The sequence below is a fragment of the Gaeumannomyces tritici genome (genome assembly GCF_000145635.1).
Source record: "Gaeumannomyces tritici R3-111a-1 unplaced genomic scaffold supercont2.3, whole genome shotgun sequence".
NCBI classification, from domain to species: Eukaryota; Fungi; Ascomycota; class Sordariomycetes; order Magnaporthales; family Magnaporthaceae; genus Gaeumannomyces; species Gaeumannomyces tritici.
In genome coordinates this window covers 950374-969643 of record NW_008804547.1, presented here as the reverse complement: position 1 = coordinate 969643, position 19270 = coordinate 950374, and the positions used below count along the sequence as shown (strand labels likewise).

General features: G+C 57.8%; 6 protein-coding genes across 6 annotated transcripts; 3 read left to right on the top strand and 3 right to left on the bottom strand.

The window, feature by feature from the left end:
- Positions 1-330: 330 nt before the first annotated feature.
- Positions 331-2210, bottom strand: GGTG_05410 (hypothetical protein). Its single transcript, XM_009223213.1, has 2 exons — positions 1447-2210; positions 331-1327 (listed from the first exon to the last, which is right to left on the bottom strand). The coding sequence occupies exons 1-2, from the start codon at positions 2096-2098 to the stop codon at positions 507-509; spliced, it is 1473 nt and encodes a 490-aa protein (XP_009221477.1). The 5' UTR covers positions 2099-2210; the 3' UTR covers positions 331-506.
- Positions 2211-2407: 197 nt separating this feature from the next.
- GGTG_05409 (ribosome biogenesis protein) lies at positions 2408-4004 on the top strand. The gene is made up of 2 exons (XM_009223212.1): positions 2408-2578; positions 2658-4004. Exons 1-2 carry the CDS (start codon positions 2506-2508, stop codon positions 3170-3172), a joined length of 588 nt encoding a protein of 195 aa, XP_009221476.1. The 5' UTR covers positions 2408-2505; the 3' UTR covers positions 3173-4004.
- Positions 3450-7116, bottom strand: GGTG_05408 (hypothetical protein). Its single transcript, XM_009223211.1, has 3 exons — positions 6380-7116; positions 5449-6252; positions 3450-5377 (listed from the first exon to the last, which is right to left on the bottom strand). Exons 1-3 carry the CDS (start codon positions 7014-7016, stop codon positions 4587-4589), a joined length of 2232 nt encoding a protein of 743 aa, XP_009221475.1. The 5' UTR covers positions 7017-7116; the 3' UTR covers positions 3450-4586.
- A 339-nt stretch (positions 7117-7455) lies between these two features.
- On the bottom strand, positions 7456-8692 carry GGTG_05407 (hypothetical protein; the record flags this gene model as incomplete). Its single annotated transcript, XM_009223210.1, has 2 exons — positions 7456-7857; positions 8393-8692. The coding sequence occupies 2 exons, from the start codon at positions 8690-8692 to the stop codon at positions 7456-7458; spliced, it is 702 nt and encodes a 233-aa protein (XP_009221474.1).
- Positions 8693-9690: 998 nt separating this feature from the next.
- On the top strand, positions 9691-12351 carry GGTG_05406 (type-2 protein geranylgeranyltransferase subunit beta). Its single transcript, XM_009223209.1, has 2 exons — positions 9691-11260; positions 11371-12351. The coding sequence occupies exons 1-2, from the start codon at positions 10891-10893 to the stop codon at positions 11991-11993; spliced, it is 993 nt and encodes a 330-aa protein (XP_009221473.1). The 5' UTR covers positions 9691-10890; the 3' UTR covers positions 11994-12351.
- Positions 12352-15015: 2664 nt separating this feature from the next.
- On the top strand, positions 15016-16249 carry GGTG_05405 (hypothetical protein; the record flags this gene model as incomplete). The annotated part of the gene is made up of 2 exons (XM_009223208.1): positions 15016-15321; positions 15416-16249. 2 exons carry the CDS (start codon positions 15016-15018, stop codon positions 16247-16249), a joined length of 1140 nt encoding a protein of 379 aa, XP_009221472.1.
- Positions 16250-19270: the final 3021 nt, after the last annotated feature.

Here is a 19270-nt window from a genome sequence, read left to right as displayed (position 1 = left end):
CCCCCCCACTGTCCTTGGGAGTTTAGGTGTTGGTAAGATCCGTGTCTGTGTTTTTTGTTGTGAGCTTTTGAGTTTGAATTTAGTCCATGATTTCACCAAGATAGCATGGGAGGCCTATGAGGGGTAGCAAGAGTAATGATGACGATTATGGACATCGGACGTGGTATTGCCTGCTTGAGAGTGTGCCTGGTAAAGGCATAGAGGTATGTGATATTAGGTCCATGGGTTCCAATTCTAGGGTGTGGTTGAGGGCACCTGTATGCTTTGTGAATAACCCCCTTTCCCGGCCTGGGATACTAACAATTTGTAGCGTCGCCGAATCGAGAAAAATATCCTTTCAACTTTTTTTCTTATTTTAGTTCTTGTCATGTGTGAAACAGCAAGCACCCACGTCCCAGGGGATTTTATATACGTAGTTTACAAGGTGGAGCGCAAACTCGAGCACCATTTACAAGTGTGGAACCGGGCAATACAAGACCAGCCACGCTTACGATAACCACCCGATTCTAAATCCTCATGCTCAGCAGCAGGGCCCTTTCGACCTCGCCGATGATACCGCCGCCGCTGACCGACAGGACGTCGACGACCTTCTTCTCGTCGACGGCGGCGCGCAGCAGGCCGCTGGCGGCCCAGTACTCCATGGCGACGCGGGCCTCGGTGCGCGTCAGGGCGCCGAGGCGGAGCAGGCCGACGTCGGCCAGGGCGGCCTCGACGCGCTCGTCGTATGCGCGGCTGTAAGGGTCCTTTGCGGGAGGGGCCTCGCCGCGCTTGGCGGCCTCGAGGCGGGCCAGGGCCAGCTCCATGCTAAAGGACTTTGGGGAGTTGCCGAGCGTGGTGGCGGCGAGGACAGCGCCGCCGGCGGGGAAGGGCGGCGGCGGCGGCTGGTCGGGCGCCGCCGTGGCGCCGCCCGAGAGGGCGTCGATGAAGCGGCGGATCAGGCTCAGGTCGTGCGAGTGGATCAGCTCAAAGGCCGGGGACCGGTAGTCGCTGGTGCGCATGATGTGGCCCAGGCCGTCGAGCGAGAAGAGGATGGGCCTGCGGTCCGGGGCCGGCGTCAGCAGCTCGGCCCACAGGGCCCGGAGGACCGGCCAGGCCTGGTCCGCCTCCCTGGCCGATGAGACGAGGTCCGCGAGCGAGGAGCTGTGGGTGACCAGGTCGGTCGAGACGTCGTCGTGCTTTCGGAGCATGGTTATCTTCCGCAGCACCTTCTCGCTCGTCTTGAGGAGCCGGCGCAGCATCTTGAAGGCGTAGACATGCTGCATGTACTGCGTCGGCTGCGTGCCTGGTATGGGCGCGTATTCAGTGCACGCTGTCGTGAGCTCCTGGGCTGTTGTCGCGCAGACGAGAGAGCCAAAAAGTCAGCCATGGTGATCTCCCCCACCCGAGCCCTCTCCCGGGCATGCATCCCCCTTGGGCAGAAGCACCACACGGGGCAGCCTCACTGACCTTCCGGGATGTGGAACACGACCCAGTCGTCGAGGAAGGCCTTGGACAGGGCCTGCAGCAGCAGCGTGCTCTTGCCCGAGATCTTGTCGCCGTTGATGACGAGCCGCAGGGTCTCCTTGTTCTCGGCCGCCTGCTGCATGCTGCGGCAGAGCTCGACCGTCTCGGCACGTACGAGGACGTGCGGCGCGCGGAAGAGCCCCCAGTTTTGGGTGGGCTTGAAGGCCTCGACGGCCCGCAGCTGGTCGACCAGGTCGTCGGGCAGGGCGCGGATGGTGGCCACGCTCGCGTCCTCGGTCAGGCCGCGGCCGTTCAGGGGCTCCAGCCCCTCGACGGGGAGAGCGTTGTTGTTGCTGAGCTGGATGCGTTTCCGGAACGCCTTCCTCTCGCCCGGCAGCGGCGACTTGGCCGGCGGCTTGACGGCCTTCTTCTTCATCCTGAATGTCTGCGCCTTCTTGATCGAGTGGTTCGGGTTCCCGGCCCTGTCGCCCGCCGCATTGAGCGGTGCGCTGGTCGAGAAGGGTGCGCTCGTCGCCTTCGTCGTCGGCGCCAGCCCCGGCGGTTTTGCTGCCACGGCCGCGGCCACACGAGCGGGGGCTGCGAGCGCTGTCGAGGGCCTCAGCAGGAGGCACCTCCAGCAGCTTGGCGTGGCCATTTTTACAGTCTGGGGGTGTGGCTAGCGAGGGCCAGCTGCTGTCGTCGAAGGCCCTTGCCGAGGGGATTGGAGGGCTATATCGTCGTCTGCTCGCCGGCCCGCATCAGGGAATTCGTCGTCCCTCCGCATCGAAAAAACTGCTGGCCTGAGCTTCCTCTTCGCACTGCACTAGAGCGGGGCCAATTCCTTACAGCGCGGGCACAGCCAGCCAACCAGAGCTTGAGAAACCCTCCGCGATTGAGCGATAGTATGGGTTAGGGTTAAAATTTCAGGAAGAAAAGCTACCTCAGATCCCTTATCTGCTCGTCTCATTACCAGCGGCGGGGGGACTTTTCTTTGCGACAACACCACCTATTGCGAACTAGACACCGCCGCTACTAAGAGTGTCGGACACATCACAAGCAAAAATGGCAGCCCCCGAGTCAAAAACGAAACTAGCCGTCGCAGTCGAGAAGCCAACCCCATACAACTTTGATCTCGGTCAGCGCCAGCCCCAACCCTTCTACCCCATGCGCCGCCCTTGATGTTCACACTTCTGACCTCCACCATCCCCTCACAGGCCTGCTCCTCGCCAGCGACCCCAACCCCGTCACCCTCGACCGCGCCGACCTCGAGTCCTCACTGCGCGATCTGGCCCGGGACGGCGCACAGGCGCTGGTGAACCAGCTCCTGACGGCGTGTCCGATCCAGTCCACCCCCTCCGGCGTCCTGCTCTCCCTCCCGCCGCAGCAGACCCCCCTGCCGCGCGAGAAGCCCGTCCCGGCCGCCAAGGAGCCGACCAAGTGGGAGCGCTTCGCGGCCAAGAAGGGCATCAAGCCCAAGACGCGCGAGCAGCGCCGCAACACCCAGTACAACGAGGACAAAGGGGAGTGGGAGAGGAAGTGGGGGTACAAGGGCGCAAACAAGCAGGTGGAGAAGGACTGGCTCGTCGAGGTCGACCCGGAGAAGGAGGCCAAGCTCGGCGACGGCGAGACGATCCGCGGCGCCTCGAGGAGGGAGCGCGTCGAGCGCCAGAAGCGCAACGAGAGGAAGATGCGCAAGAACGAGCGCGACGCTGTGCAGAAGAGGAAATGATGGGGGTGCCACCCCCGTCGCCCCATCTTCTCGTCTGCGTGTTTGTGTGTGTGTGTCGTCTTTATTCTACTTGTTCATCATCGAGCTAATCACGCCGTGACGCATCGGCGGTGTGAAAATTCGCCGCCCTTCCTTTTTTTCGGATGGGCTTCGTCATGACATTTCTGTGGTGTTTGGCGTTTGGAGAGGGGGGGGGTTTACATACAAGATCCAGTATAGATCTATCCACGGCAGCGTTCACGACGGCGTTCGTCTATCCCTGCGCATCACGGGGTATCGGTGGTTTTAGAAAATTGTCACTGAGGATCTAGCCTTGCCCCACGTGGCCAACAATTTGTATGGCGAGGTTGTCTATTAACCTTCTGTCGATGCTGGGGTACCTAGATGTCTGGCCGGACCTTGCTACCTGAGGAAAGAGATACAAGAAAACGGCAAAAGCAGACATAGCAAAAAGGATGAAAAGCCATCTGGATACGGTTGGATAAGCATGTCCCAATTAGCCGTATTTGGACTGCATGCTACTCCTTGACATGGCGCATTCAGCCCCGAGACGGACTCGATGCTCTCACGTCTGCATGTTCGGGCAGTCAAATTAGACGGTCCCAACGCGACAGTGCGCCGTAGGCGAGACGCGTAACGCAATTAGCTAGGAAGGGGTAAACTTGCGCAAGATAATAAGTTATAATTCCATCAAGCGCCGGGCTGCGTCAGAGGTATTCAAACCCAGGAACATGGAGGCTCCAAGCCGAAATTGTCAAATCGAAGGAAGCCGAACAAATGAAATAAAAGCTAGAATAAAGAACACGAGTGAAGTTTAAGGACGAAAAGAAAAGCCTGTCCATGCCCTGCGTTTTCATGAGTCTGGAAAACGAATGATGAGACCGTCACAGAATGCCGAAGGGGTATAACAAAAAAAAAGTCTGAAGCCGGAGAGGTTCGTTCGTGAAAGATAACAACATGGTAAAGCTTTTGCTGCAGGAGATGGAGAGCGAGACAACAAAAGGAAAGGAAAGAAAATGCCCCCTAAAACCCAGAATTCTATCCCAGTTTCATGGGTACCCGAACAGGGGTCCGGCTCCCCAAGATTGCCAAGAATCTTGGACTTGTGTGTTACAGTTATTGTGGTAGTAGCGGTGGTGACGAGTGGAGTTGGCTTTGCAAGACACGACAGCCGCACGCAGTGTGATATCAAGTCGTAAAATGCGTCGTCGGTCGTTAGGATGTCGGGTATAGGGTACATTGGTTTCTGCGGATGACTGGATTGCAGAGACGGGGCGGTGGCCCAGCGATGATTGAGCTAACCCGAAGCGTACCGGTTTCAGCCTTGGGATCTTGGGAATTGTTGCTTCGGGCGCTTAGCACGTATGGTGTCCCGTCTCGCCCGTCCACGCATAGCTCCGCGCAATAGACGGTACTAAAAGCCCAAGGGCGACAGTGGCTTTATCGGAGACAATGGCCGCATGTCCCCTGACCTCCTTGGTGGTGTCGTCTCTCGTGGGTTGCTGTCGATGGTGAGAGTGGGCACTGTTGAAGCCGACACCACACCGCCGTTGTCGGTTGGCTGTGGCTGAGTCTTCTTCTTCGTGAGACGTGACTTGGGCGGCTGTAGCTGCTGCTGTGGTTGTTGTTGTGTTTGTTGATACGGCTTCTCGCCCTGGTTTGACTGCTTGCTGCTGTCCGACGATGATACGAGGCGCACATCCTGGAACGGCGCACCCGTGGCCATGCCCTCAGCACGTGGGGCAGCTTTTCTTGACGAAGGCTCTGATAAACCCGGCGGCGGCGGCTGGTCAAAGAGCAGATACTCCTCCTCGATGTACTTGGCCTCGTCCTTGCAGCCCTTCCAGCAATCTCGCCAATCGCAGACCAAGAACTTGAAGCAAAAGGCATCGATCTTCATGCATGGCTGGAAGCAGATGCATAGGTTACGAAAGTCCATCTTGTTCTTGTCTGAGTGGGCAAGGAGGAGGCTGAGGTGGCATGTGATGGCGAAGAGAAGGTAGTAGTTGAACGGTGACAGGTTGGAGAGCTCCTCGATCAGGAGAGGTGGGACCTTCTCGGCGCCGGCGCACTCCTTTGCTATCCTCTCCTGTGCCTCCTTCGGAAACAGTTCGTCCGGGAGCTGGCGGAGCCAGGCCTTGAGCATCGAGCCGATGATGTTGATGTCGTACAGGTCCTTCTGGTTGAACAGGTCGACGTCGTATTCTAGTGCACGAAGATGAGGGTCAGCGCCGGGTGATTCCAGTAATGACAGTGGATGGGGAAGTCATGCTCACCTTCATCGAATTTGCGCTGCCACTTCTTGATTTGTGGACCGCTCCCCGGAACCCGGTAGAGACCCTCGACTTCGGTGCCCTTATAGTTCAAATAGTCGATCGCTCGCCAGGGAAACGCGGGCATCCAGAATTCCGTCTTGTCGCGAGAATCCTCCAGCCGCTTCGAGATGCGCGTGCGCCGAACCTGGTCGCGCAAAGGCAGATTCAGCACCTTGAGCTGGTAGTGCTCATCGTCCACGATGGGCTCCTTCTCGGTTGTGCTCCCGCTCCTCCCGCCCTTGCCAAACAAGCCCTTGCTTATGATATCAGCCGCCTTGCTTCCCGAGCTCTTTAGGCCACTCAAAAAGGCAGAGCCTCCGTTCTCGCGAGACGTCGAGGTATGGGTCCGGCCATGGTGATATTCCCTGTCGCGACTGCTGTGGTTCTCCTTGTCACGCCCAGAGTCGCCACGTGCGCGGGTCCTCTCTGCCCTGTCGGCCGAGTGGTTTCGGACGGCCGAAGACATCATGTCGCGGAAGCTGCGGTCGGACTGTGCGGGTGCGGTTCGGAGCGGGGGTGCCGCCGTATGCGCTCGTTCTGGCTCGGTCGGGGCCTCGGGTGCCAGGTGTGCGTCCTTATCTTTGGGGCTTGTGTTTTCTTTGTCCTGAAGCGACCGCTGGCGGCCAAGGATGGCAAACGGTTTCGGTTTTCCCCGCTTCGGCAATGTCGTGGCCTCGCCTTCGGCAGACGATGCCAGCGACACTTCGGATTTTGAGGGCAGCGAGGCTAATGGCCTCTGGATGTGGTCTGCGATGTGGGACGACTCTGCGTGGTTGACAGATCGATGGTCAGCAATAAAGTGTGCGTCAATGCTGAGAAGGGGCAGAGCGCGTGGCGTTGCGCCAGCCCAAACTTTAGTCATGTCCCCTGAGGTCCCTTTGTGCTGTCTTACCGGAATGTTTGTGACTTTGCTTGGTCATTTTAGAGTGCTCGGTGCTCTTCGCCATGATTTCGGTGCGCCTAGCGTCGGCAGTAGGTCGCGAGGGCGATGGCTTGGCAAAATTGAAAAAGAATCCAGACTTGGGCGTTTCGAGCGGGCGCTGCGAGGGCATCTGTGATGGCAGCTGGAGAGCGTCTCCTTGCGGCTGGCTCGGGGCCTGACCACCGTCGGCGGGCTGGCTGGAGGTGGCGACGCCCAGGCCCGGCGGCTCACGCACCTCAGGCAGGCCCTGGTACGGCTGTTCCAGCGCCGACGAGATTAGAGGATATTGGCTTTCGTCTTGGGGGCGGTACTGCGCCTGCGGCGTCTGCTGGTGTTGTCGTTGTTGCGGCTGTTGGGCGGACAGCTGGTTCTGTGCCTGGATTTCGGCGGGGGCCTGCAAGGAAGGCGAGATGCTAGCAACGGGGGACTTCTTGTGGGTAAAACGGAATGGCGAGCGCGGGGACCTGGGCGACTTTGGAGACCTTGGCTCGGTCCGGGAGTCGGTATGCTGCGTTTCGCCGGCAGAACGTTGGTTGCTGCCCGCAGCAGCAGCAGCAGTAGTGGTCTCTGAGAGCGTCAGCGGCACAGGAGCGGGTTTCCGTCCCATTGTGGACGTAAAATGTGTTGGGCCACAGATCCAGCGGCGCGCCCTTCTTCCTGATTCGTAGTTTTGCCGCAGCAGCAAAGCCAGGCCTTCGCGTGGCCCGCCTCCGTATCACAGTGTCGGGGCGCAAATAGGCAGATTTGGGGCCTGCGACAAATTTGGGAGGGGGTGTGGGAGGGGCCCAGGGCCAGAAGGGTCGGGGGCCGGGGTCGGGGGTGGTGGGCGAGGGAGGAGTACCGGTACCTCGCCGGTGCAAGAAGTGGAGGACAGTCAGACAGGGCCGGGGGGTGGTATGGGGACCTGGTGGGCAGACCAGACGACCAAGACAGGCAGGCTGGTCGCTGGTATGAAGGTACTGTACCGCGTGCGGTATGCACTGGAGGGACGGCGGTAGAGAGTTGGTGCGAGGAGGTCAGGGAGGCAAACGGTCAGGTGCTCGGCCTCATGTGGCGGCTTGTCCCCTGAGCAGCAGTTGGCAGCGGCGATGGGACGTGTCCGCTGACGCAGGATCCGCGGGCTGGGGCTCTGCTTGGGTCTGGGCTACTGGATCCTCTGATGCCTGCTTGGACCCGGCCAAGCGACAGCATGCAATGCGGTGCCACCAAACAATCCGCTCCGGGCCGGCTCCAGCAGGACAGGCGCCGGGTATTTTCGTTGATGGTGGTGCTGATGCTTCGCGCGCGGGTTCGGACAGGTTCAATGGCCTAGCCGATTGCCTGTTTGTTTTCGATCCGTCGTTGTGGCACTGCTTGCGGAGAGGGGAGGATGGTTCGGGTGGGAGAAAAGCAAGCAGGCTCAACTGTGTTCCGTCCAGTCGGTTTGGTGCGGGCTGAGCGAGGGCGGACTGCTGGCCGTCAGGTGTCGCTCAGCTTTGAGTTGTGCCGGCTCTTGACTTTTTTTCTTCTTGGGGCCAGCCACGCTTGGTTGCTCGGCCCCGGGCTGCTGCGCTCCAATCCGCACGCCAGTTGTCAATGGATGTGGTGTTTCTCTTTCTTTTTTGGCCCTCTCTTTTTTTTCCCGATCAATTGCGTCTTCTTTTCTTTTCCCGGCCGGGTGCGCGTTTGACGGTTCGGATCTCCCACGGTTATTCGCGCGAGGCAGGTGCAGCTTGGAGCGCTGCAGGCAGCACCCTATGCGTGCGCTGGGAAACCCTAACTGCAAAGGGGTCAGTGTCCAAAGGTGACGGTGTGGCGTGGTGCACGTCGCCTTCCTGCTATCGAGTGCCCCGGCGCAAACTCGATCAAGGCCAAATCTCTGAGGTTTCGCGCGCCGTCGAATGCCGGCATTACACAGCGCCAAAAGGAAGGACGAAGATCAATGATGGCAGATAATAAATCTCGGTCGCTTTGCTCAGTTGAGGACACTGTTGAAGGTCAGACCTGCCTCCCTCTGCTACCCAAGCTCCTCTCGATGCCCGTCCATTCGTATTTTACTCGGAGCCCCAAGGCTACCACCTGGCCTGCCCTCTGCTCCGTCGCCATGTGCCCGCCAGGTAACATTCGGGCGGGGATCGAAGCCCCCATTGTCCCATTGCTCCATGCCTTCACTCCGCCCTTGATTGCATCATGAGTTGTGATGATCAACGCCAGGTGAACACGGCCCGCTGCAAGCACCCCCTTTTGTTCCAGTCGCCAGCCCTTGACCGAGAGCACTGTGTCGAGGAATGCAAGCGCAAACATGCACCGGCACACAGAGGACCTAGCTGTGCTAGCTGCCCAGATTATCGGCGCGCTAGGCAATTGCGTCGCAAAATATCCGCGCCCCCTTTTGGCTAGCGCGAGGGAAGTATCGAATTCTGAAACGTGTTGCGTGCGCATCACCAGGGATTTGGATATCATCCAGGGGTTGGCAGTGTTGGGACGTCTCTCATCCTGTGCACACCCACATGGCATCCAGCCTGCGTTGGAATTACGGTGCCCAATGGGCCAAGGTTAGTGAGCACCATGTTGGATGCCCGAGGCGCACGAGCACACTGCCAGACTCGTGTCAAGACGCTTTTTGTCCGTGTTGTCTGTCGCGTCCGGTTCGAAGCTGTCGCCAGAGACAGATGCTGTCGAGCTGCAACATGATGGTCTTGGCTGTTGACAGATGATAGGCGCGCAGGATATTCCGTCTTCCTACTGCTGGTACGCCAGGGCCCAGGGCCCATGGTTCAACAAGTCATGTCGCTGCATGGAGCAATGGAGAAACGTATCCGTATAGTGACCTCGCACGATGCCATTCATTGATCTTGAACCCAATGCGCACGAGAATAACAGCTGCAAACAAGTCGCACTTGGGCAGCTATCCTTGATCACGATCCAGGATATTGCCCCATCGGCCTTTTTCCCCGCCCGCCCACCGTAATCATTTTTTATGGGCCCGTCCGGCGACGGCGATCGGAGACTTTGCGCGATGCCCGACGGCGGTGAAGGTAAAGGGCCAGGGCAAAGAAGGGTCCTTTCTGTTCCATTTCCCAACCAGCGTGCTCGCTTGTGCTAGCTCTCCTCGAGGTGGCTGGCCCCCCACTTTCGAGCAGACGAGATGTCGTGTCGAGGCAGGGGCACGGTCTTTGCGCGCGGACAATGGGGCTCAATCAGCGTGAGGAGAAGATGGAGTGTGACAGCCAAAACGAGGAGGAAAAGAAAACCCGGCGCTGGGCATGGACGAACTGCCGCATTGAACACAGGGGAAGCAAGGCGGGCTTAGCAAGCAGGCGACCAGCGCTCAGCGGATTTTAACGGTGGTTTTATTATGAAGGAAACTCGGCCATGCCCGCTCACCAACAGGTCCCGATTTTTACTCGGATGGTTTGACTCACCCCCGTCCGCCGCACCAATACTGCGAACTCCAGGAACAGCCTAGCCCAGGAACGCAACCCGAGCCCTGAAACGCCGCACACGAGAAGCACGTTTGCTGAGGAACACTGGAGCCCAGCCCAGTTGCGGCGTGGGGAACTGGAAGGCGGTGGTGGACGGGTTGCCACCTCTGTCTCTTGGTCGTGTCTGTGTGTTGCGCCCCGTTCCACACTCAACCTTTCCGTAGCTTCTCGAGGTTGCTACTCCACAAGTCCGACACGGTGATCGGAGGTCAAGGACGCCTGTTAGGGCATCCCCAGACGGCAGCGTCGGGAACCCAGGAATCTGTGTTTCCAGAGGTTTCGTTTGGATGACAGGAACGCCGGGCAAGCAGGTCTTGTCAATGCAAGCTCCAGCAAAGTATCGAAACATGGGCAATACAGCCTGGAAAGGCATGGATAAACCTACCCACCAGCCGTCGATCAGGGTGCAAGCTTGCTAGCCGCCTCCGCCTTAATGTATCAAGCCAAGCACCGTGTCGGGCCAAGCCCGATCGGAGCTGCTGGCCCGACGAAATCAAGGATCGGCCATCGGAGTCGATCGGTTGCTGTGTCGTGCGAAATGGCAGTGACATGCGAGGCGCAGCCCCTGAGTTCCCAGGTAGGTTCTCAGGTACCTACCAGATGTCCTCTTATTTATAGACTATGCCAGATGGGCCTTTGGGGAGCCACTGGAGCATCACACGACCCATGGTTCGGGACGGAGGTTTCTCTCAAATCTCTTGGCTCGGCAGACGTGTCCGCCGGAAGCGGACATCCCTCCATCGATCCATCCAGCGCATCGCGCCGTGTCGCTAGGGCGGACGGGAATGACGAATTTCAAGGGTGCACTGTACGGTGCGGGGACTGGGTCACCCACAGGCGGATGGCTGCTGACGTAAACTGCAGCCCCGTTTACAACCTCCCTCGACAAAGATTCCTGGACCAGACCCCTGAACAACCGCCCCCAACGGAGAGAGAAGCGCATCATTGTCGCCCTACGTAGCCCCCATTGCTCCCTCGGACTACCCTTGGATCTGCCTCTATTGGACCCCGCCTGTCATGACCTCGTCGGCCGGCGCCCTCCCCGACGAGCTGCGCCTCGCGACGGAAGCGCATGTCAAATACATCCAGAGCCTCGACACGAGGAAGGAGGACTACGACTACTGGCTGACCGAACACCTCCGGCTAAACGGCGTCTACTGGGGCCTTGCCGCACTTCACATCCTTGGCCACCCGGAAGCCCTCCCGCGAGATGCCACCATAGACTTTGTGCTGTCTTGCCAGCACGAGAGCGGCGGCTTCGGCGCCGCCCCGGGCCACGACGCCCACATGCTGTCCACAGTCAGTGCTGTGCAGATCCTGGCCATGGTCGACGCCCTGGACGAGCTGGACAAGAGAGGCAAGGGGAACGCGGCGCAGGTGGGCAAGTGTGAGTCTCCCTTCTGCTGCCGCTCCCGTCGAAGCTGAAGTCGGCTGTCGGTTGCCTCAAGCTTACCATGGCTCTCCCACCCTATTCTCTTTTTGCTCCCTCCGCGACAGTCATCGCGGACCTTCAGGACCGGCAGACCGGCACCTTTGCCGGCGACGAGTGGGGCGAGGAGGACACGCGGTTCCTGTACGGCGCCCTCAACGCGCTATCGCTCCTGGGCCGGCTGGACCTCGTCGACGTCGGCCGGGCTGTCGAGCACGTTGCGGCGTGCGCCAACTTCGACGGTGGCTATGGCGTGCGGCCCGGCGCCGAGTCGCACTCGGGCCAGATCCTCACGTGCGTGGCGGCGCTCGCCATTGCCGGCCGGCTGGACCTGATCGACACGGACCGGCTGGGTTGCTGGCTGAGCGAGCGGCAGGTGCCCGCTGGGGGCCTGAACGGGCGGCCCGAGAAGCAGGAGGACGTGTGCTACAGCTGGTGGGTGCTGGCCAGCCTCGAGATCGTCGGGCGCACGCACTGGATCGACCGCGACGCCCTTGCCTCCTTCATCCTCCGCAGCCAGGACACCGAGGCGGGCGGCGTGTCGGACAGGCCCGGGAACCAGGTGGACGTGTGGCACACGTGCTTTGGCATTGCTGGGCTATCCCTTCTCAAGTGGCCGGGGCTCGAGGCTGTCGATCCCGTCTACTGCATGCCCAAATCCACCATCGAGCGGGTTCTGGGTAGGAAATAGCGCGGTCGAGAGAATGGACTCGGCTGTTAGCACTCAGTTGACCATCTTGATATAAAGATGTTTCACGGTCCATTCAGTTTTCTGTTGTCTTCATATGCCTTCGGCCCACTTTGCGAGGCAGTGTACCAGTAGACCCTAAGGCAAACGCTACGTAGAAGTTCTTCAAGCTGTATGCCCGGTTGCAAGGGTTGCACCCAACCGGGAACTCTCTTTAGCACTTGGCTGCCATCAGGTAGCACCAATCTGCAGCTGTTCCTTAGTCACGTCGCTACAGCCGACACCAATCTCTTGCATCACTGTTCCCGCGGAAGTGGCACCTGTCTTTGGTTGCTGGTAGCCCTCCTCCGGCCTGTGTCACACATCGACCCCAACGCACCGCTTAGGAAAGGCAGTGCTAGCGAGCTGATGGGAAAGAAGGCTTCACGATCAGTGGACAAGTGTCTGTATGGGCTGCGTCGCGGCGACTGGCGAGGTTGCTGCATGTGGGATCGGGTAGTCAAGAATCTATGGGCATCTTGCGCAAAAGATGGCTCCTCGGGCGTGTGAACTGCACCTGCCAGCTGGAGGCAGAAGTGAAAGGAATGTGAAACGGATGGAAATGGCTCTGCTTCCAAAGCGGGCGGGCAACCCGAACCTCAACCCTTATCCGCTCAGACGGCCCATTTTCCTCGTGACAACTACGCGAGAGGTACGTCATTTACGCCATAGGCAGCTCCAGCTGCTAGCTACACCTAGGTGGGCTGCACACTGCAAGCTGCACCCTGATGGCACCCCCCCATCGCGAAGTTGTGGCGGCGGGCGCCTCTTCGTTGTGGGTCCGTAGTCCAGTTCTCGCGGCCCAGCTGCCTATCACGACGCGTCCCAATGCCACAGCAGCCTGGCGTCCCCCTTGATTTCTGCCCACTCTATCCGATCTCGCCGGCCTGAGCTGGCAGAATTTTTTTTTCATCTGATATCCGTCCTTCGTTCGTCCGTAACTGGACCTGACCCGGCAACTGTCAACCGACCTCTCCCTCCTATATAAAGAGTCTTCGTCCTGTCTGGACGACGCTACCGGCCGCTCCGCCGACTGCCACCAACCAACTTTCCCGTCCGTCTTTTCAGCTTGGCGACGGTGTCCGTCTCGACCTCGGATCGCCTTCTCTCACACCTCCGTCACCAACTAGTTTCTCTTCTTCCCCTCTCGTCTGCTTATGCCCAATCGATCATTATCAGTCCGCCAGATCTCTGGCTAACAGGACTGATTTTCCCTCGTGGTCGCCCGTTTCGCTGCCGACAATTCCGCTACCGAAGGAACGTCCCAAAGACAGCGATACCGGCACCTTTCTTGAAGTCTTTCTCGACGGCCCTAAAAGCTCTTTGAGAGGATCTTTGGGCGCCAATTCCAGAAATCTTCTCCCCCAGCCTGGAAACCGGGCCGGTTATTACATTTAGCGAGTATGTTCCCCCCGTTGTTTCGTTTCTAGCTTCGCTTGTATTGCCTGGTGTTCCCACATCGCAATTCTCGTCCTGGAGTTGTCTCCCGAGTGGCAGTTTCACCCGCCGTTGTGTTGGCTCGCAGCGGGCCCTCACTCTTCCCTCATCTTGTCCTCACTTCCGAATCCCTGCATCCAACACTTCGTACCCACTTGAGTTTTGGTCCCAAGTTTTCGGCTTTTTTTTCCTTTTCAAATCTTCTTGTCTTTCTGCTCTGAATCTCGCGCTAACAAGGCCTCGCTGATAGCCTCACAATAGGACGCGCCAGATCGCTGTCGAACGAAGACCGACTTGGGCGCGGCTGTCACGCACTTGACATCACCTCACCAGCACACCAGGTGGACACTCCCACGACGGATAAGGAAACGAATCCCTGCGAGATCATCAGATTTGACGCCTCTCAAATACAACGCCCAATTTCGACCTCACAGAACCTCAACATTCCTCTCTCCTACGCCCGCCCTATCACCCAGCCTGTCATTCCAATACCACCGCCCAGCACGCCTCTGGATGCGGGATTTGCCAAGAGTACAAGCAACGTGCCAGATCCGGAAGCAAGAGGCGGCGATTAAGCGGCCAGTTATTCGATCCGACTGAAAAGGGATAACTCCAGTTACACTCTGGCCACAAAAAGCCTTCTACCATCCACCTGATCGGCAAGGATTAGGGCCTTGGTTTTACATTCCAATCCTTTCTCGTGGGATTGCTGCCAATTTTAACGTCGTCATTCCGTTGGCCGGGCCTATAGGCAAAGTGAAAGAGGCTAGCGCCTTGAATAGGTACGTTTTTCTCTCTTTTTATATTGGCACAGGCTACAATTATATCGAGGTAACGTTGCGCGGCGGGCAAGCTTAAATTCGGGGTGCTTTGCGGTGCTTTTGAGGCTCGTCCAGCTACCCCCGAACGCATTGGCCTTAGCTTCGTTGGTTTTATTTTTTCTGTTGTTACTTGTTATTATTTTCCCTTGCTATTCTTTTGCTAGCTACCACTCTTTTCTTAGCTGTCATTTCTTTGCGGCTATTTTATTGCTGCTACCTTCTTGGCACCATCCCTTTCTGGTTGTTGTCCTTCTGCCGCTACCCTATTTTTCTTGCCCTATTGCAGCTACCCCATTGCTGTTATTACTATCCTAGTTGTTTTCTTTTTGCCTTACTTTCTTTTTGCCCTACCTTATTGCTGCTACCGTATTGCTGCTATCCCTTTCCTGGCTGTTTTCCTTTTCCTGGCTGCTATCCCTTTGCTGTTAACTCCTTGCTGCTAGCCCCTTGCTGCTGTTTCTTTGCTTCTATTTCATTGCTGCTATCTTTGGTTGTTGTTATGTTGCTGCAGTTTTTCTTTTCATACCTTCGGGCTTTTCTTTCTCCTTTTCTTTGGCCAATATGGCCTTTTGAGGCTGTTTGGCATTTGCTTCATTTTCCTTGTGTTTTTGTACTTTTCCTCGAGATTTCCATAACTCCCTTTTTTCCGTACCCCTGTTTCCTTGTATTTTCTGTTTACGACTTTCCCTTTGACCTTACCGGAAAGCGGGGCTAACATTCCACAGACGATGAGTTCCAGGGCCCCCTCCGTCGGCGAGGACTCGATCCCGCTTTATTGCGCGCTTTGCCCAGAGCGGCGGAACTTCTCAGATCTGTCTCACCTCTTGACGCACATTTCATCCAAGAGTCACCTCTCGCGCAAGTTCGACACCGAGCTGCGTGCGCAAGGCGACGATGGAGTGTCCGCTGCTTCCCTGGCCGATTACGAGCGCTGGTATGCGAAGCACCGTATCGGCGAGCATCTCCAGCGGCGCATGGAGACCAAGCAACGCCGCCGTCAGCCCCGCCGTGAGCGGCCTGCCGCAGCCCTGCGTGTAAGTATCACTGATATTCGCATTCCCTGACCCTGGACCCGCTTTCCCTTGAGAACAATTGCTCATATGTGCCTTTTTTTCACTCTCGTGCCAGGTCCGGACGGCTGGAGATCTTCCCTCTCGTTCAGCTGGCCGCTCCGTCAGCGTCAAAGCCGAGCCTCGCGAAGACAGCGAAGATGTATTTGGCGCGCATGTCAACCATGGCCGGCAGGCGACTGGCCGCTACGACTCGCCTCTAACCCGCAATGGCAACACCATCACTACCACGCCTGGATTCCAGACTCCGACTTCCGGGCGTGTCGATTCGGACTTGTCTCTCAACTACGCTGATATTGGTAAGTTCGAGGACGAGGGTTCCGAGCTCGACGCCTCCAGCTTTGACGGCAGGATGAGCTGGGAGAATTTTGATCTTGAGGACGACGACACGGTGAAGTTGAAGGGGATCGTGTACCCGGGCATGGCTGGTTTCGACGCTGCTACTCCCGAGCAACGCCGCAAGCGCAACCAGAAGAAGCCAAAGTCCGTCGTCCAGAACATGAGAATCACTTCGGAGTCGATTGAGCCTGTTGAGTGCATTTGGAAGGACATGTTCACCATTGAACGGAGTCGCGACATTTATGCATCACCCACCCCCGAGGGCAGCCCAGTCAGCAAGAAGGCCGAGCTTCCGGCCAAGAGGAAGAAGAAGCAGGCCAAGAACGGGAGCCCTACCGCTAACAGGGCGCGCCCAGGTGTCACGACTAGGGGAGCGGCTAGGGCCCAGCGGCAAGCTGCTGTACGTCGGGGCACCACCACCACTGCTGCTGCTGACCAGGCTGTGGAGGAGTCGGACAACGGAAACGACGACAGCTCGTGGACTACGGGCCATGGATCCCAGGAGGGTGGCGACATGCTGCGAGCCGACGACCGTCCTATTCCCAGTAAGTGACTTTTCCTCCCACTTGATTGGCCTTGGGGGCTAAAGTCGGTTGGTGGATCAGCTAACATGGGCTCTAATTCGTTTGTTTTGCGCAGATCGTATGAACAGCCCCCTTGATCATGGCAGGTAAGAACGATTTCCCATATATCCCGCGCTCCGTCTCTGATGGTCTCTGGCGCAGTTGAGGGCGTTGGGTTTTGACTAACAAGTACACCATCCCCCTTCTAGACACCAGTTGCAGCCGCGGGAGGCGCTGCAACTGATGAACAGCAACGGAATCATCGGATCCCACGATCATCTTGCCCTTCCCAAGTCGCAGCAGTACCACCATGCTCAGTACTTCGGCCATCATAGCCAAGTCGGGGATACGGGTATGATGAGCCACCACAACGGCCTTACTTATATTGTGCCCGCAGACGCAACCATCAACCCTCTCAATCTGGGAGCTGGCGCTCCCACATATCCCGGCCTCCTGTCTGCCGCGACTTCGGCATATGGCTCGCCCATCATTGCACCGCTGAATGGTTTCCAGTCCATCAACCCTTCCACCAACCCACGTCATGGTCTGCACGGTGAGCACGGGACCCCCAACCAGGATGCTTAACTGGGCGTAAAAAGGCGAACTCGCTCCTGACAGGTACCCTCCATAACCATAGGTCGCTCGCAACCCCATCTTACGGACACGAACTCCCACATGCCGAGGACTGCCTAACCTAGCTGAACGACAGGGCATCGACAGGACTTCCAGGACATCATTGAAGCGAGCTGGCCCGAAACACAAGGAGTCTTTGACTCGCACTGCGCTATTCCCTACTCCCGACCAGCACCACTAACTTTTCTCTTCGACACTTTTTCTCTCGTCTTGTTTAGTTTTTTTTTTTTTAGTTTTTTTTGCCTTTGCACTTTTGGGCCTCCAGCGCACCGTGGGGCCGCCCTCCTGTAGAAAGCGTCTACCCAGACAACGAACTACAAGGACGACTCGACACAGACATGCATGGGCGCTGTCACATGAGGGCTCTCCGTCCCCAGACTAGCAGTCGCAGCCAAGTGGCATCCGATTTCTCTCATGGTTCCTCCCTCAACGGCATTTTGCCGCCGAACCGTCCTACTTGTTTCTCTGCGCAGACTCCAGCATCAGCAGAGGACGGCAAAGAGCTACATAGGAACCTGGAGCAGGCGCACGGTGCAATCTCTTTGTGGTCTTCATTCTCTTCCCACACTTTTCTTGTTTCTCTTTGTATTCCCTTCCATCGGCCGCGTATGGGCACATGACTATCATGGAGTGTCACTTCTGCCAAACCCTCACCGGCGAGTTCGATATTCTTGAGAACCCAAGCTCTCCAGTCATCGGTCGTCACTTCAGAGAGTTGGCATGCACCACTTCATGGCTCATGCTCCTCCCGGCGACCCCTACCAGATATCCCCTTCTTTCGATTCCCCTTTTCCTTTGTCTCGTTTCTTTTTTCAGCTATTTTGACTTTGAGACCCTTTGGATCGTCTGCTCGCCTGGGCGGACGAGCAAGGGATCGACCGATACCCACGTCGGCAGCTCGTGTGACTCCGGTGTCATTGCCGGAGGCCGAGATGGACGATGATGGGTGGTGGCTGCAGTCACGCCAGAACTCCTAGGTTATTGGTTTTCATGTTCTTGGAGCGGCGGCTGCAGTCATTGCAGATCTCCTAGGTTATTGGTTTTCATGTTCTTGGAGCGGCGGCTGCAGTCATTGCAGATCTCCTAGGTTATTGGTTTTCATGTTCCTGGAGTGGCGGCTGCAATCATTGCAGATTTCGTGGGTTATCATGACTTGGGGGGAACAAACGTGGACCTCGCGTTGCCGTCAGGGAATCCCTCTGGCAGCAGAGAGTACACAGCTTGCACCTTTCCAAACAATGCATCCTGTCTGAGAGCTCAAGGTTTTCATGGAGCTCCGGTCAGAGAGCTCAAGGTTTCCATGGAGCTCAGCACCAACATGTGTTTAAGGAGAGTTCGGCTAGGCGCCTGGACATGATTGGAGGGGGTATCGGGGAATAGGACGCAACTTTCTCCCCCCAGCCCAGGTCCGCCGATGCTCCAGAGCCTTGCTCGAGCGGAGGCTCCAGGGAACGGAGAATGGTCTTGTAGCAGTTGTTTGATTAGAGCCGATAGGGCGAAAAGACGAATACTTGGTGCATGCACTGGCTACCTGCAAAAAATACAGCAGCAGTTTGCCCTAGTTCATCGAGAATCTTGTCGCGCAACCCCTGTGATTTAGGTGAGAAAGGCGAGATTTGACTCTTGGCCAGCACAAAGGACGTCCATTTAGCCACGTTGCTGCGAGTGAGAAACACTATGCCAGGCATCCGCCCGGATATAACGGAGATCAAGTCCGGGAGACGAAGAGCCAACCAAACAAACGCGCGCTAGGAGTTGTTTGAACCTCTTGCGCAAATCCTCTGGCTGGGGTTGTGAGGCAGGAGGCAGGAGGTAGGAGTCCTGCGTCGGGGGATATCCTCCGCACCAACCAATCCCCTGGCCGCCGGCTTAATAATTGGAGATTTCTTCACCTGCCTCGCGTATCTAGGCCAGTGAGGTGGGCGCGCGTATGTGTGGTGGTGGTGGTGGTGGTGGTGGTGGTGGTGTCGTGTAAAGGCCCTTCTTCTTCCTCCCCCCTGTCTGTTCTCGGTGATGCTTATTGGCAAGCCAGCCTATCCGTCATCCCCTCCCCCCTCCCCCTCCTCCCCGGCCCTCCCTCACCGAGAGAAAGGAACCTCTTTGCTTTGTCCTACTAGGGCTGACATGGCTGGTCCCCGGGTCCCAGAACTGACCGGTTATCTCGCCAGGGGAGGGGAGGGGAGGGGATGGTGGGTGGGTATGGGATGGGACAGGCTGGGAGGGTTTCGCAATGTCTCGCCCTGCAGGCGCCGCCACGCGCCTCTCGCGGAAGCGCCAGCGCAGGATTTGGCGAAATCTCCCGGGGGGAAAAGAAAGGGGGAGGAGGGGTGTGTGTGTCTGTGTGTGTGTGGCCTATCAGACCGACCTGCCATCACCCC